The sequence below is a fragment of the Melospiza georgiana genome, chromosome 23, assembly GCF_028018845.1.
Source record: "Melospiza georgiana isolate bMelGeo1 chromosome 23, bMelGeo1.pri, whole genome shotgun sequence".
Lineage (NCBI taxonomy): Eukaryota > Metazoa > Chordata > Aves > Passeriformes > Passerellidae > Melospiza > Melospiza georgiana.
In genome coordinates, this window is record NC_080452.1 from 9,372,931 (window position 1) to 9,386,076 (window position 13,146).

Genomic DNA, 13,146 nt, shown 5'->3' on the forward strand with positions numbered 1-13,146 from the left:
TGACTGGTGATCTGCCCTTGAGTCCACTTGCAGGTTCACCCTTCACAGTAATCTGGCATTTGAGACTGAGATTAGTTATTGCCCAGTTGCTCCTTAAAGCTTTGCTGCAAGGAGGGTCAGAGAGAAACGCCCTGCTGGGCACAGAGCTGCCCTGATCCACACACCACCCCATCCACAGCCCTGGGGGTAAAAGGAACAAGAAACTCCAGAAATCAGCCAAGAACGATTCACGTTTTTATTAGAAAAGGCAGAAGTGTGTGTAACGGTGACAGGGTGTCAGTGAAGCGCATGGAAGGCACAGTGCCATTTGAGGGTACAATCAAGTCATTCAGAAACCAAAAATTACAAGAAATCGGGCAGAAGCAGCTTGTGCTCCTCACAGAGTACCCTAAAGCCCTGTTAGATCAATCTCACCGTGTACCTCACCCTCAATCAGGGAGCTGGGGGAACTTCAGAGAGGGCAATTCTCACCTCAGTAACACATTTCAATTAAAAACCCACCTCTGTCTCTTGGAACACGCTGGTTCCATAGCAGGATGTCCCCTGCCTGCCCTCCTCTGGCACAGCAGAGCTCTGCTCACCCCCAAGCAAAGCTACCACTGAAATCAGACAGCAAATTAAAACAAATCTAAAGGGGGCCAAGATTGAAATATTCTCTTCTCACTGCACTGTTCCTCTTAGTGTGAGAGAAGCGGCAGAATCCTGGTGCCTCTGGTGTTTGGTGTGGTTTTTGTAAAAGTTATTTATAATTCTCAGGAAAAAACCTCTCCAAAACACAGCCCTGAATTGTGTTCAGCTCTGGTTCCATGGGTGATGTTCGTGCCTCATGACACGGATGCCACCACGCTGTGAGTCACAGCAGAGTGACCCAGGGGAGGGCAGCCCCTCACCCTGCCCTGCTCCCCAGCCCCAGCTTCCCCCACACCACCCTCCAGTTTCCCAGGTGAACTGGAAGCTCTGCACTTTATAAAACTGCCAAACCAGCACTGGGTATGGCAAAAGGAGCCAGAGAAATCAACTTTTGCTGTGCTCCGGGCATGCATCCTGCTGGGAGCAGGGACCAGTCATGACTCCAGCCCAGCCACTGCCTCCAGCACTGTCCTCAAGGCTGAGATGAAGGATTGCAGTGCCTCTGGCTTTGCTTCACTTTGCTTCACCGAGACCTGCAGCTCTGAATCTGCCGCCTGAAGCAGGAGCTCAGTGAGGAAGAGGCAGCCTGAGTCATCCTGGGCACTCAGATAAGCTTTCCAGGGCTGGGCTCCAGCTCTGCTCATGGCGATGGTGTGGACGTGCACCACACGAAGGGCTGTCTGCATGGTGTCTGCATGGACAGGCCCAGACCAGGGCAGGCAGAGCTGGCAGCTCGTGTCCAGGCTCAGCCAGCTCCTCTCAAACTGTTCTGCACTCAGGGAAACATCAGGAATCAAGCTTAGGCTGCCTGCATCAGGATGAGCCTTGAGGAGTTCTTTCTCTTCCGACACTGGAGCATCAGGATGGACCTCAAGGACTTCCTTATCCCCTTCAGAAACCAGGGATTCTGAAATGACAGCACAAACACTGGTGAGATGCAGCTCCCAGCTCCACAGAACCCACTGGATGGAGCAGAGGAATCCCAGTGCCACCAGCAGCATTTCCTTGGCTAGTGAGTGGCCAGCCACACACTGCACACTAAACTCCCAAAGCACTCTGACCTTCCTCCCATGTGGGAGAGCATCTTGGCTGCCCAGAGCAGCTGTGGCTGCCCCTGGATCCCTGGCAGTGCCCAAGGCCAGGCTGGACAGGGCTTGGAGCAGCCGGGACAGTGTAAGATCTCTGCCCATGGCAAGGAGTGGAACGAGAGGAATTTCAAGGCTCTCTCCAAGCCAAACCATTCTGGGATTCTGTGTTCTGCTGGCAAAGGCAGAATGGCTCCCAGAGGAAGGGGAGGCAGGTCTGTTCACCTGTGTCTCTGCTCCTGGAGCCAGCAGCAGGAGAGCAGGAGTAGGAGGGCTCCACAGGCTGCTGAGCGGTGGCGAGCGCCCAGCGCTCTCTGCCATAAACTGTGGCCAGAGTGTTGAACTCCAGGGCCCAGGCATTGACAGGCTGCTTGCTCTGGTCCCCCAGCAGCCCCAGGGAGGGGTCACACTTGGGGCTGCACAGGACCCTCCTCACTTCCTCCACGCCAGCCTGCAGAAGGCGGTAGTAGAAGAGCCCTCGGTCGCGCACGGCCATGTCCTGCTCCTCCTCTGCAACACAGACAGCAACCCATGGAGAATCCCTCAGCCACACTGCCCTGAGCACTAAATTATACACTAAATTATTAAAAATACCCTTTCAGGGCCACAATGCAAGCCTGCCTATGGGCAGACAGCCAAAGCACAAGGGGGAATGGTCTTAAACTAACAGAAGGCAGGGTTAGACGGGATATTGGGAAGGAATTCTTCCCTGTGAGGGTGGCCAGGCCCTGGCACAGGGTGCCCAGAGAAGCTGTGGCTGCCCCTGGATCCCTGGAAGACCAGGCTGGACAGGGAAGGTGTCCCTGCTCAGCACAGGGGGTGGAATGGATGATCTTTAAGGTCCCTTCCCCTCTCCCTCATGATGCCATGACTCCACACTCAGCCAGCCATGGAACCACCTGGAACCAGGCAGGACGCTGACCCAGCCAGGTGACACAGCCAGAGCAGGCCCCTGGGAGCTGTGGGGACTCGGGGAACCCACCAATGCAGAAGTAGAGCAGCCTGCCCAGCGTGTCCTGGCACTCAGCAGGCCGGGCCAGGAAGAGCCGCAGCAGCGCCGTCAGCAGCTCCATCTTCACTGCTGGAAATGACTCCGACCTCACGTTCTCCACAAAGTCCTCCAAGACGTAGGGAGCGTTCGGGATCTTCTCCCCGTGGGTGCCCAGCAGCCAGACCAGTGCTTGCTTGCCCTGAGGGAACCACAGGAACACCAGCAAACAGCTGCTGTGTGCCACGCGTTGGCAGGAAACGCTGGGAGAACAAACCTGAGGATTTCTGATTTTTGCCCCCAGTCTCAAGGCAAAGGGAAGATGGACAGTCCTTGTCCATCCTCCCTCTCACCTCGCTGTCCTGGATGGTGTCCTCACAGCCTGGCAGGGCCTGGCACACGGCATCTGTGCACTGGGGACACAGCCAGGCCAGGTCCCGGAAAGCACGGACCACAGCTGCAAGGAAAACAAGTTATCAGCATCCCCCAAGAGTTATAAAAACCACTAGGGAAAAGAAAAAAATAATCTCAAAGCCCTGCACTCAAGGGGCTTTGCAAATCCCAGCCTGGAGGGTCAGTGCCCTGCCTGAGGCTGTGATTTGAGGCACCCTCCTTCCCAATCCCATGGCACTGCATTTGTCAGAGCAAAGCTGCACCAGGTCTAAAATAGAGCACTGAGACTTCAGATTGTTCCTCTGCTGGAGAGCAGCCTCTCTTCTGGCCACTGCCAGCCTTTAAAAAGCCTCTGACTCATGATGCTTCAGACACACGAGGTTAGGATGACAAATTAAAGCTGACCCCGATTCGAAATGAGGCTCGTGAACTTTAGGTCAAAGCTTGAAAGGTTTTGCTGCCCACTCAGACACAAAACCAGCTCCTGAGATGGAATTCAACAGCTGAGTGCAAGTGTGTGGTTTTCAAATCAGAGAGCAAGAGCAGTTAAAAGAGAACAGCAGGAACAGCAGTGATGTGAAGGTGGATCTGAGGGCAGAAGAGAAAAAAGGAAGCTTGGGCACAACTGAATCAGACTATTATGTGAGGAACAGAAATCAGAGAGATTTAAAAGATCTATTAATCATCTTGGCTCTCAAACAGACAGTAAAACATCTCTGCTGAGCCCCTCACTCCTGAGTCAGCAGGTGGCAGCCAGAAAGAAGCACGAGCACAGCTACAACCATCTCCTTTTCCAGAGACAGCAGTTCCTGCAGAAGGAACACACCTTACACCCCTCATCCCACCTGGAAAACTTCCACCAATTAAGCTGAAAGCCAAGTGCCTTTGGGTTTGGGATCAGGAGCCCCAGCAAAGGCAACTCCTGAGAGCATGAACCAGCAGCATGGTTACCTGAGGTGATGTGCTCCTGCTGAAGCCCCAGAAGCTCTGTCAGAATCCCCACACACTGCTCTGTGTATGTCCTGGCAATATTGGCTGCAAGGATGCAAAAAAGACATAAAAATCAACATTCTGTCAGAGTGAAACAGGAGTCATGAACCCAGCTACTCATCACAAACTCTCTTTAAAGGAACAGTCTCCCTCCTTTCCTTGCTGACTACTGTTTCTGAAAGTGTGGCCAAATGAGCTTGTTCTCCACACCAGGGACATGTTCTTTTGTTTGAGGCCATGCCTCAGAAGATTTCTGAACTTTCCTTAAGTGTAATACATTAAAAAAAGCATTTTATCATCCCCACCTTTCTCCTTAGGAATACTGTAATAATTTGCCTATTTTTAAAGCTCACAAAACCAAAACTATCACCTTAACTCTGCCTCCATCACAACTCAAAGGACAAGCAGGTATTAGAGCTCCTCCACTCCCTGCACAGCTTCACTGAACGCTAGAAGGCTCATTACAAGATGAAATTAAATTTTCTCTAGAGTATCTCCTCACACCATGAGATTCAAGGACTTTCTGCACAACCTGAAGCAGCTCAGCGCCAGCACTCCTGAAACAATCATTGCTTCAGAAACACTCTGACACAAACCACTCCTGGCAGGCTGCAGCACAGAGCAGTGATGTGGTGCTTGCCCAGGCACCCCTGAGCAGAGCACAGCCCCCCTGAAAGGTGCAGGGCTGCAGGCAAGGCAAGGCAGAGCTCTCACCTATGGCAAAGATCGCTCCCTGCGCCAGCTCCACCGACACGTCGGTGCAGTAACCCTTGAGCTCCTCCAGCACCTGCTGCACGTTCTCATCGTTCACCAGCTCACACAGCACCTCCATCTTCTGGCATTTGATGTAGTGGGGCTCCGAGTAGGAGCAGAAGAACTTTTTGTAGTGGCTGCTGAAGTGGCCGGGCAGGCTGCGGAGGATCTGGCGCACGTGGCAGAGCGCGGTGAAGCACAGCTCCCTGCTCTCCGAGGTGCAGGCAGACAGCAGCGGGCCCTTCACCCGCACCAGCACATCTGCCTGCACATCTGGGTACTCCCTGGCCAGCACCAGGAACAGCTTGGTGGCCGCCATCACCACGCTGGGGCTGCTGCTCTTGAGGTAGCCATCGAGCAGGTTGAGGATGTCGAAGAGCTCGTCCTCGCTGCGCGGTTTGTAGCGCAGCAGGAAGGTGAGCACCTCGCTCTGCCCCCACTGGTCCAGGTCGGGCATCCTGCCAGGGGCACAGGGGCGCCAGTCAGGGAGGGCAGGAACATCTTATGTCCCCCAGGAACTGCCTCTCTGCATAGAAAACGTGAGAACAAGAGAAGCTTCCAGCAGCATCTTAGTGCCAAAGAAAGCAAACCTGTTGAGGAGATGATGAGCGATGGGTTTGTTGATGACAACACCTCCCTCCTTCTTCAAGATCTCTTCCAAGGCCCTCAGGCAGTTGACGACCACAATGGGGTCCTGGTCACGAAGCAAACTGTAGAGCTCGTTCACCAGAGCACCATCTGCAAAGCACAGAGCTCCTGCCATCAGGATCTGCTGGCACACTGCAATTTTCTCAGTCTTTCATTCATTACCCTTCACTTTCCCTCTCCTTCTGCCCTACAGCCAGGACAACGCAGGGACAGCACACGGACCCCAGGACAGCCCTGAAGGCTGCACATACATCACAAACACATCACCTGCGTGTCCCCATCCCCACGGCCACCACCCCAGCCCCACGGCCACCAGCCACTCACCCACTTCGCAGTCCCCCTGCATCTTCACCATCTTGGCGCAGCCCAGCACGGCCGCCCTGCGCACGTAGGACGCCTTGTCCCGCAGCCCGCTCACCAGGGGCTGCTGCAGGTACTCCTGGATCCCGGGCATCCTGCGGGAGGGCAGCCGGCCGTCAGCGGGGCACGGCGCCCGGGGACACCCCCCGGTTCGGTCCGGTCCGGCCCGGCCCCGACTCAGCGCACCTGAGGCCGCACATGGTGCGCAGGGCGAGCCCCCGCACGGCCGGGCTGGGGTGCGCGCAGTCCTTGCGCAGGGAGTTCACGGCCAGCAGCGCCAGCTGCGGCTGCCGCGGGGCCTGGGCGCGCACGTAGAACGACACCAGCTTCTTCTGCACCACGTCCGGCACCGCGCCCGCCTTCACCATCTCCGGGAACAGCCCCGACACGTCGGCGCCCTGCGCCATCAGCCTGCGGCGGGGCGGGCACGGGGCTCAGCGGAGCTCGGCGCGGGCCCCGCGCCCCCCGCCCGGCCCGGCCCGGCCCGGCCCGGCCCAGCCCGGCCGCCGTACCGGATCACGCGCAGCACGGCGCCGCGGTACCGCGCCGGGTCCGCCTGCACGTGCGGGTTCGACAGCGCCCGCCGCAGCTCCCGCTGCGCCTCCTCGCCGCCCAGGTACGGCATGGCCCCGCGCCGGTCCGCTCCTAAGCGCCGTTCCCGGTTCCACTCCGAGTCCTAGGACCCGGTGCCAATCGTAGTCCCGGTCCCGGTCTCAGATCCAGATCCGGATCCCGGTCCCGGTGCCGCTCCACCCACCGGCCCCACCGCCCCGCCCACGTGACCCTCACGCGCATGACTCCGCCCCGCCCCTGGCGCGCGGCCCGGCCCCGCCCCGCCCCGCCTGCGCGTGCGCGGCGCTTCCCGCCAAAACCGGCGTGAGGGGAGCGGGGTCCTCGCCCACCATGAGCGGGACGGTGCTGGCCGGGACCCCCATCGCCGTGGACTTCTGGAGCCTGCGGAAGGCGGCCGGCGCTCGTCTCTTCTTCCTGTCCCATATGCACTCGGACCACACGGTGGGGCTGTCCAGTACCTGGTGCCGCCCGCTGTACTGCTCCCCGCTCACCGCCCGCCTCCTGCATCACCGCCTGCAGGTAGGTGTGTCCCGCCCGCCTCTGCTCTCATCGCCTGGGCATCCCCATGTGCCTGTCCCAACCCTTGTCATCTGCCCTACCCTGCCCTCACCTTGGCCTCTGCAGGTGCCGAAGTGCTGGATCCGGCCACTGGAGGTGGGGCAGAGCCATGTCGTGGGTGAGGTGACGGTGACGCTGATCGACTCCAACCACTGCCCTGGCTCCGTTATGTTCCTCTTTGAGGGTACCTTTGGCACCATCCTCTACACAGGTACAGGGCAGGTTCCTACAATCACAAAATCACAAAATGGGTTAGGTTGGAAGGGACTGCAGTGGGTTACCTGGTCCCAGCACTTTGCTTAAGCAGAGCACATAGCACAGAATTGTGACCAGATGGTTCTGAAATATCCTTCCTGAGGGAAACTCTGCGCTCTCTCTGGGCCCTGCCCTGCCATCCCTGTCCTTGCAGGAGATTTCCGCTACACGAGCGCCATGCAGGGCGAGCCGGCGCTGAGGGGCCGCCACATCGACCGCCTGTACCTGGACAACACGCACTGCCACCCCCAGCGGGCCCTGCCCTCGCGGGCGCTGGCCACCCGCCAGGCTGCCCGCCTCATCCGTGCCCACCCGCAGCACCACGTGGTCATCGGTGAGTGCTGCCCTCCCTCCTGCCAGCACGGCCCAAACCAGGGCTCGTGTCCCCCGTGCCTGCCCTGTCCCTGAGCCGCCGCTCCCCTGGCAGGTGTGTACACCCTGGGCAAGGAGACGCTGCTGGTGGAGCTGGCGCTGGAGTTCAGCACGTGGGTGGTGGTGAGCCCCTGGCGCCTGGAGCAGATGCGGCTGCTGGAGCTGCCCGATGTGTTCACTGCTGAGGAGGGCACGGGCTGGATCCGGGCCGTGGACGTCGCCGAGATCTGCTGGGACACGCTGGTCACCTGGAATGCGCAGCACCCCACCATTGCCATCATCCCCACGGGCAGGCCCGTGAAGGTCACCCACCCCAAGATCCACCTCGTCCCCTACTCGGATCACTCGTCCTTTGAGGAGCTGCGTGAGTTTGTGAAGTGGCTGAAACCCTGCTCCATCATTCCCATTGTGAAGGATGACATGTGCCAGGTTTACTTTCAGGAATATCTGAGCTCTGCTCCCCAAGTACTTCCTGACTTCACAGTCTCAAAGCCTGTGCAAGAGTCTGGACAGCAGCAAAGCCGAAGGAGGGGGCAGAAACCCACAAGTCTCTGGAAAAGAGCCCTGGGGAGTTCTGTGCCCCGAGGGGTTGTTTATGACTCCCCAGAGAAAAATACTGAGAAACCTGAAGTGTTTACAGATGTTAAAGTTCCTCAGCACTACTGTGAGCCAGCTCTCTGCTCAAAAGAACGGTGCACTTCTCACAGGGGTGAGAAGGAAGAGCTGAGTGGGAAACAGCTGGGAGCAGCAGGAGCAGCACCTGTTTCCAGTGAGCACCTTGCACCTGGACTAGCAGAGCAGTATTTACTCACTCCCTTGCACGTCCTAAAGCAGTTTTCCTCACAGAAGTTTGATCAGCTGGTAGAAGACTTTCTTCAAAAGAAAGACACACACCCTGAAAATTAGTGTGACGTTGCTGGTGCTAGTGCAGCAGGTAGCAGTGTTTCATTCTGCCTCATGCTCAGGTTTACCATTAGGAGAGAGGAGCTCAGCTCTGGGGCTCTATTTTCTTTACCTCTATAAAGAGGACAAAGAGGAAACTAGAAACCGTTTGTAGATGGTACTACTTAAAAATTTGCCTTTTTTTTTTTTTTTATTTCTGCATCTGCTGTGACCCCACACTGTGCTGGGCACTGTGGTCTCACTGTCTGTGTGCCTTGTGTCCACCTTTTGCAGTGACTTGCCCGTCCCCTGTTAGAAAAGTCACTGAGAGGCTGATTCAGGCAGAGCTGCAGAGGGTGTGAGCTGTTTGCAGCTGAGTAATTAATGGCTGGAATGTGATTAATGGAGCAAGGAGGGGGAATCTGAGAGCCTCAAAGATTCTCCTTTCTGTAAGTCTGTGATACCTCACTGATTATGAGCAGTTCATTCAGAAGTGTATTACAAATGTTTTTTATTAAGGTGCTTTTGAAAAATGATGCTAAAAGAAATCTAGAAAAGGAAGTGCCTTGAAATGCAATAATCTGTTTTCTATCAGTTAATCTACTATTACTTGCAGCTTTTCCATCCAGCCAGCCAAGTGCAGCCAAGTTCCTGCTCTCCTGAAAGAGCCATCTCAATGCTAATTGGTAGTGCTTTTTCAGGTTTGTGGCTAGGAAAAGTGGGAATTGTCTGGGTTCTTGAGCTGTAGGCTTTGCAGAGTGGGTCACTGAATTCTCTGCAGTCTCTTGCACCTCTGAATTGTTTGATTGCAAAGCACTCCTGTAACTGGCAGTATTCTGCCTGCTCTTGTCCTGCAGTGGCAAATGGAATGGGAGATAGTGAAACATCTGCCTGGTGGTGTGAAGCGATGAGTCTGAGCAGCATTGTTTGCAAACATTGTGGCTGAACAGCAGAACTGGCTCTGTTAGTTGGAGGTTGGGCACTCTCCCACTCTGGATTGGCTGCAGAGCCCCAGCCTGGCATAGCTGGGAAGTGTCTGTGGTGTGACAAACATTGGGTACCCACTGCAGCTGACTGTGCCAAACAGCACTGCCAGCATTTCACATTGGCCCCTCACATGGTCAGGGCAGCTGGACTGGAAATGGGCACTGGGCACTGGCCTGGAACAGCAAACCAGTTTGTGCCTCAGCTCTCTTGATCCTCCTTTTGGTGCTGTCTAGGCAAAATGTTTCAGAATTTTCTGAACCTAGTGTCCTACGGGGCCTTTCCAAGTGGCAGCTAGATGGGCTGAATTCCCTGAATTGAGACAGAAAAGGAAGTTTGCTCGTGGAGGGAAGCCAGGCCTTGTGAAAAGCAGAGGTGCCCCTGGATGCAGCAGTCACAAGCAGGGCTGTCCAGAACAGTGAGGGTGTTGACAGCCAGAGTGGGGATGTTTGCAGAGCTGTTTGTTTGGCAAACGTGACTCCTGAGTGCCAGCCCTGTGCTTTCCCAGGCATGGCAGTGTTTGTCCCTGTTACATAAGGAGTGCCTGTCCCTGGGGCTGCTGTGCTCTGCCTGCCAGCTGCCATGGGGACATTGGAGGTGACAAACAGTGTCCTGTGAAGCTGCAAGGGCAGCTTGAGCTGTGGGCCCTGTGTCCTGCTGCCTGGAGTTTTGTGTGTGGATTATTTCCTGCTCAAGCTCAACTGCAGAGCTCCGGCAGGTGGGTGTGAGTGGAGACACCTGCACGTTTTGTAACATGGAAATGACAGTGCTGTGCTGGTAGTGTGCTGGCTGCTGCTGCTGCCTGGGAGATGCAGGCTGTTATTTAAATATTATTGAAATTCAAGTGACTCATTTGACAGGCAGGAGAGTGAAGCACTGCCAGAACTCCCAAATTCCAGGTCCTGCTTTGAGCAGCTTCTGTACTGCTGGGGAGGAATGCTCACCTTCTGAGTCACTGCTCCACTTGGGCATGTTGCAAATGACCTGGGAGATTTGATGTTTTGTGGCATCCAGCCTTTCCTCTTTTATTCTTATCATCCATTTATTAAAGTCAATGAGGTGGAGAACCTCCTGGTCAGCCTCTGGGCAAAAAGGAGTTGTAAATGGTAATTTTTTACAGGGGTAAATCTGAGCTTTAATCATGCACAGACAAGTGAACATTGCAGACTTCAGAGTCTGGGGATCTGCATCCCCTTTCTGTGTGCTCAGTTAAAGCTGCAGAATAAATTGCTGGCTTCACTTTCTAGAGCTGAAAAGGTAATTCCTCCCACTTGAGGAGGGAATTATCCATCATGCTGAGCCAAGGAAACCTAAAATCTCTGTGGCTTTAAAAGGCAGCAGAAGCAGGGGGGACTTGGCCAACAGTCTGTTGAAGATCTTTGCCTCAGCACAGCAGGTGCACAAGGCATTTTTGTGCCAAACATTTCCTCCCTGTTAGGTATTTAAATACTACTTTTGTGTGCTGTCTTAAAATGCTGGAAGATGAAATGGGGCCTTGTGGGGAAAATTGGAATTGCTGACTCTTGGGGCTTCTGGGCATCCTTCAGCTTCCCCTGAAGAGGGGTTTAGTGATGGACTGGCAATGCTAAGGGTTGGACTCTGTGATCTTAAATGAATTTTCCAACCTAAAAGATTTCATGAAGTCTTCTGGCAGCAAATATTTGGCTCTTGCAGGCCTTGTTGTCCCTCACACTTTACTCCAGGATGGCCCTGTTTTCCTGGCTCCCAGCTGGGTGTCATGGGGAGCAGGCTCTGTGCCTGCTGCCCCCAGCTCAGCTGCACTGCTGCCCACAGGTGTGTTTTGTTCAAAGCAGGGACAGGGAGAAGCTGCAGCCCAGCAGCTGAGGGGATCGCAGGGCTGCATGCTCAGAACCTTCAGTTATCCTGGCAAGGAACAGAACGTGCTCTGAGCAAAGTCCTCCCAAATCTACACACACAGAGCATGCTCCAGCTGCTTATCTCTGCTCCACAGTTGGGAACCAAGCCCCAGAGGGGGGAAACAGCTCAGCCAAGGCCTTGCACAGGAACAAGGAACGAGCCGAGTTCCCCTTGGCAAGTTTTCAGTGCTGTTTAACCAAGCTGTGATCAAATGCTGGCGTGTTGTGAGGGCAGGTTCTGGAGCAGAGCTGCCTGGGGAGGGTCAATCACTGCACTGTGGACAGCTCAGTTGGCTCTAACTTCTCAGAACAGTAGGAAAGCAGAAGGAGTGCCTTGTTGATGCTGTGGAGAGGGAAAAATTGTTCTCTAGGTTGTTGTTGAGAGGCTGAGGTAAAACTTGCCTTGCTCCTGTGCTCCAAAGAGACAAGTGTGCAATGTCACCTTGCAGGGACCACCCCAGAGCGCTGCTGGATTGGGTTTCTCACTCTGCTTCCCCAATTACGAGGCCAAAGCACTTCCAGAAACTTCTCCCTTCTGTTCCTGCAGCACAAGGGCTTCTTTCTAGATTGAAAAAACTGCAATGGTGAAAGCTTTCCTTCACCAGAAAATGAATGAGTTTACATAATTACCTCTATGGTGTGGTGTCACTTTGGACTCACTCCAAAGCCTAAAATATTTGTGTTTTTTTTTTTTAATGGAGTTCTCTGAAAAAGTACTAGAACACGTTGAAATCACTTTGATAATCATGTGAGGTGAGCTCCTGTGGATGTTCTGTGTGTTCTGTGGATGTTCTGTTTGTGATTCCTTCTGCTGAATTTGGGAAGTTTTGCCACAGCCACTGCCGTGCTGAGGTTTTTCTGGCTGTGGCTTTGCCCTTGGCCAAGGCCCAGCCTGAGGCACAGCCACGGGTTGTGCAATAAAACCTTTGGGACAGACCTTGACCAGGAGGCTGGGACTGCCTGGGCAGGTCTGGGGAGGTGAGATCGTGTTCCATGTGAGCCTGCAGAGAATCCTGCCCCGAGGACTGAGCCCTCCCTGTCTCAGGGCACAGAGCTCCTGGGCAGTGCTTGGTGGAGGGGGTTCACACTTGTTGTGCTGTGCTCATGTAAACAGGAAGCTCTGAGAGTTTCTGAGGTTTTCACAGAATCACGGAATGGGTGAGCATGGAAGGGACCTTAAATATCATCAAGTTCCCAGCCTTGCTATGGGCAGGGACAACTTCCACTGCATCAAGTTGCTCCAAGCTCTGCCCAACCTGGACTTGGACACTTCCAGGAGTCGGGCAGCTGTGGCTTCTCTGTGAATCTGTGCCAAGGCCTTACCACCCTCTGAATAAAGAATGTTTTCCCAATATGTAATCTAAACCTACTCTCAGTCTGAATTTTGGTAAGACTATTTGTAATTTTTATTTTTAAATATTGTCAACTTTTGGCAGAAAGCAAATAAACGTTTCTGTTACATTGACTTTGGAAAAAATGCTGTGGACTTCTTGAGTGGGTGTTGGTGACCTGACTGCACTCAATCCCTTGGGAGCATCTGCCCTGGTCCCACCTGCCTGTGCCAGCAGGGTCACGGCAGAGCACACGGCACGGGATTGTGTCCAGGTGGGTCTGGAATAGCTCCAGCCAGGGAGACTCCACACCCTGCAGGGCACTCTGTTCCCTCACAGCACAGAAGTTCTTCCTCGTGTTCAGGTGCAACTTCCTGAGCATCAGTTCCTGCCCGTTCCTCTGCTATCCCGCTCGGTTCCCAGCCTGTCCCGTTCTGTTCCCCGGCCCCGTTCCGTTCCCCATCCCG

The 13,146-nt window shown here is 54.8% G+C and overlaps 2 protein-coding genes across 2 annotated transcripts; one reads left to right on the top strand and one right to left on the bottom strand.

Moving 5' to 3' along the window:
- Positions 1-212: 212 nt before the first annotated feature.
- AP4B1 (adaptor related protein complex 4 subunit beta 1) lies at positions 213-6,583 on the bottom strand. Its single transcript, XM_058039922.1, has 10 exons — positions 6,360-6,583; positions 6,034-6,258; positions 5,812-5,942; positions 5,430-5,577; positions 4,801-5,297; positions 4,048-4,131; positions 3,057-3,160; positions 2,698-2,905; positions 1,941-2,225; positions 213-1,537 (listed from the first exon to the last, which is right to left on the bottom strand). Exons 1-10 carry the CDS (start codon positions 6,470-6,472, stop codon positions 1,065-1,067), a joined length of 2,268 nt encoding a protein of 755 aa, XP_057895905.1. The 5' UTR covers positions 6,473-6,583; the 3' UTR covers positions 213-1,064.
- A 152-nt stretch (positions 6,584-6,735) lies between these two features.
- DCLRE1B (DNA cross-link repair 1B) lies at positions 6,736-8,568 on the top strand. The gene is made up of 4 exons (XM_058039923.1): positions 6,736-6,939; positions 7,045-7,189; positions 7,388-7,567; positions 7,661-8,568. Exons 1-4 carry the CDS (start codon positions 6,751-6,753, stop codon positions 8,509-8,511), a joined length of 1,365 nt encoding a protein of 454 aa, XP_057895906.1. The 5' UTR covers positions 6,736-6,750; the 3' UTR covers positions 8,512-8,568.
- Positions 8,569-13,146: the final 4,578 nt, after the last annotated feature.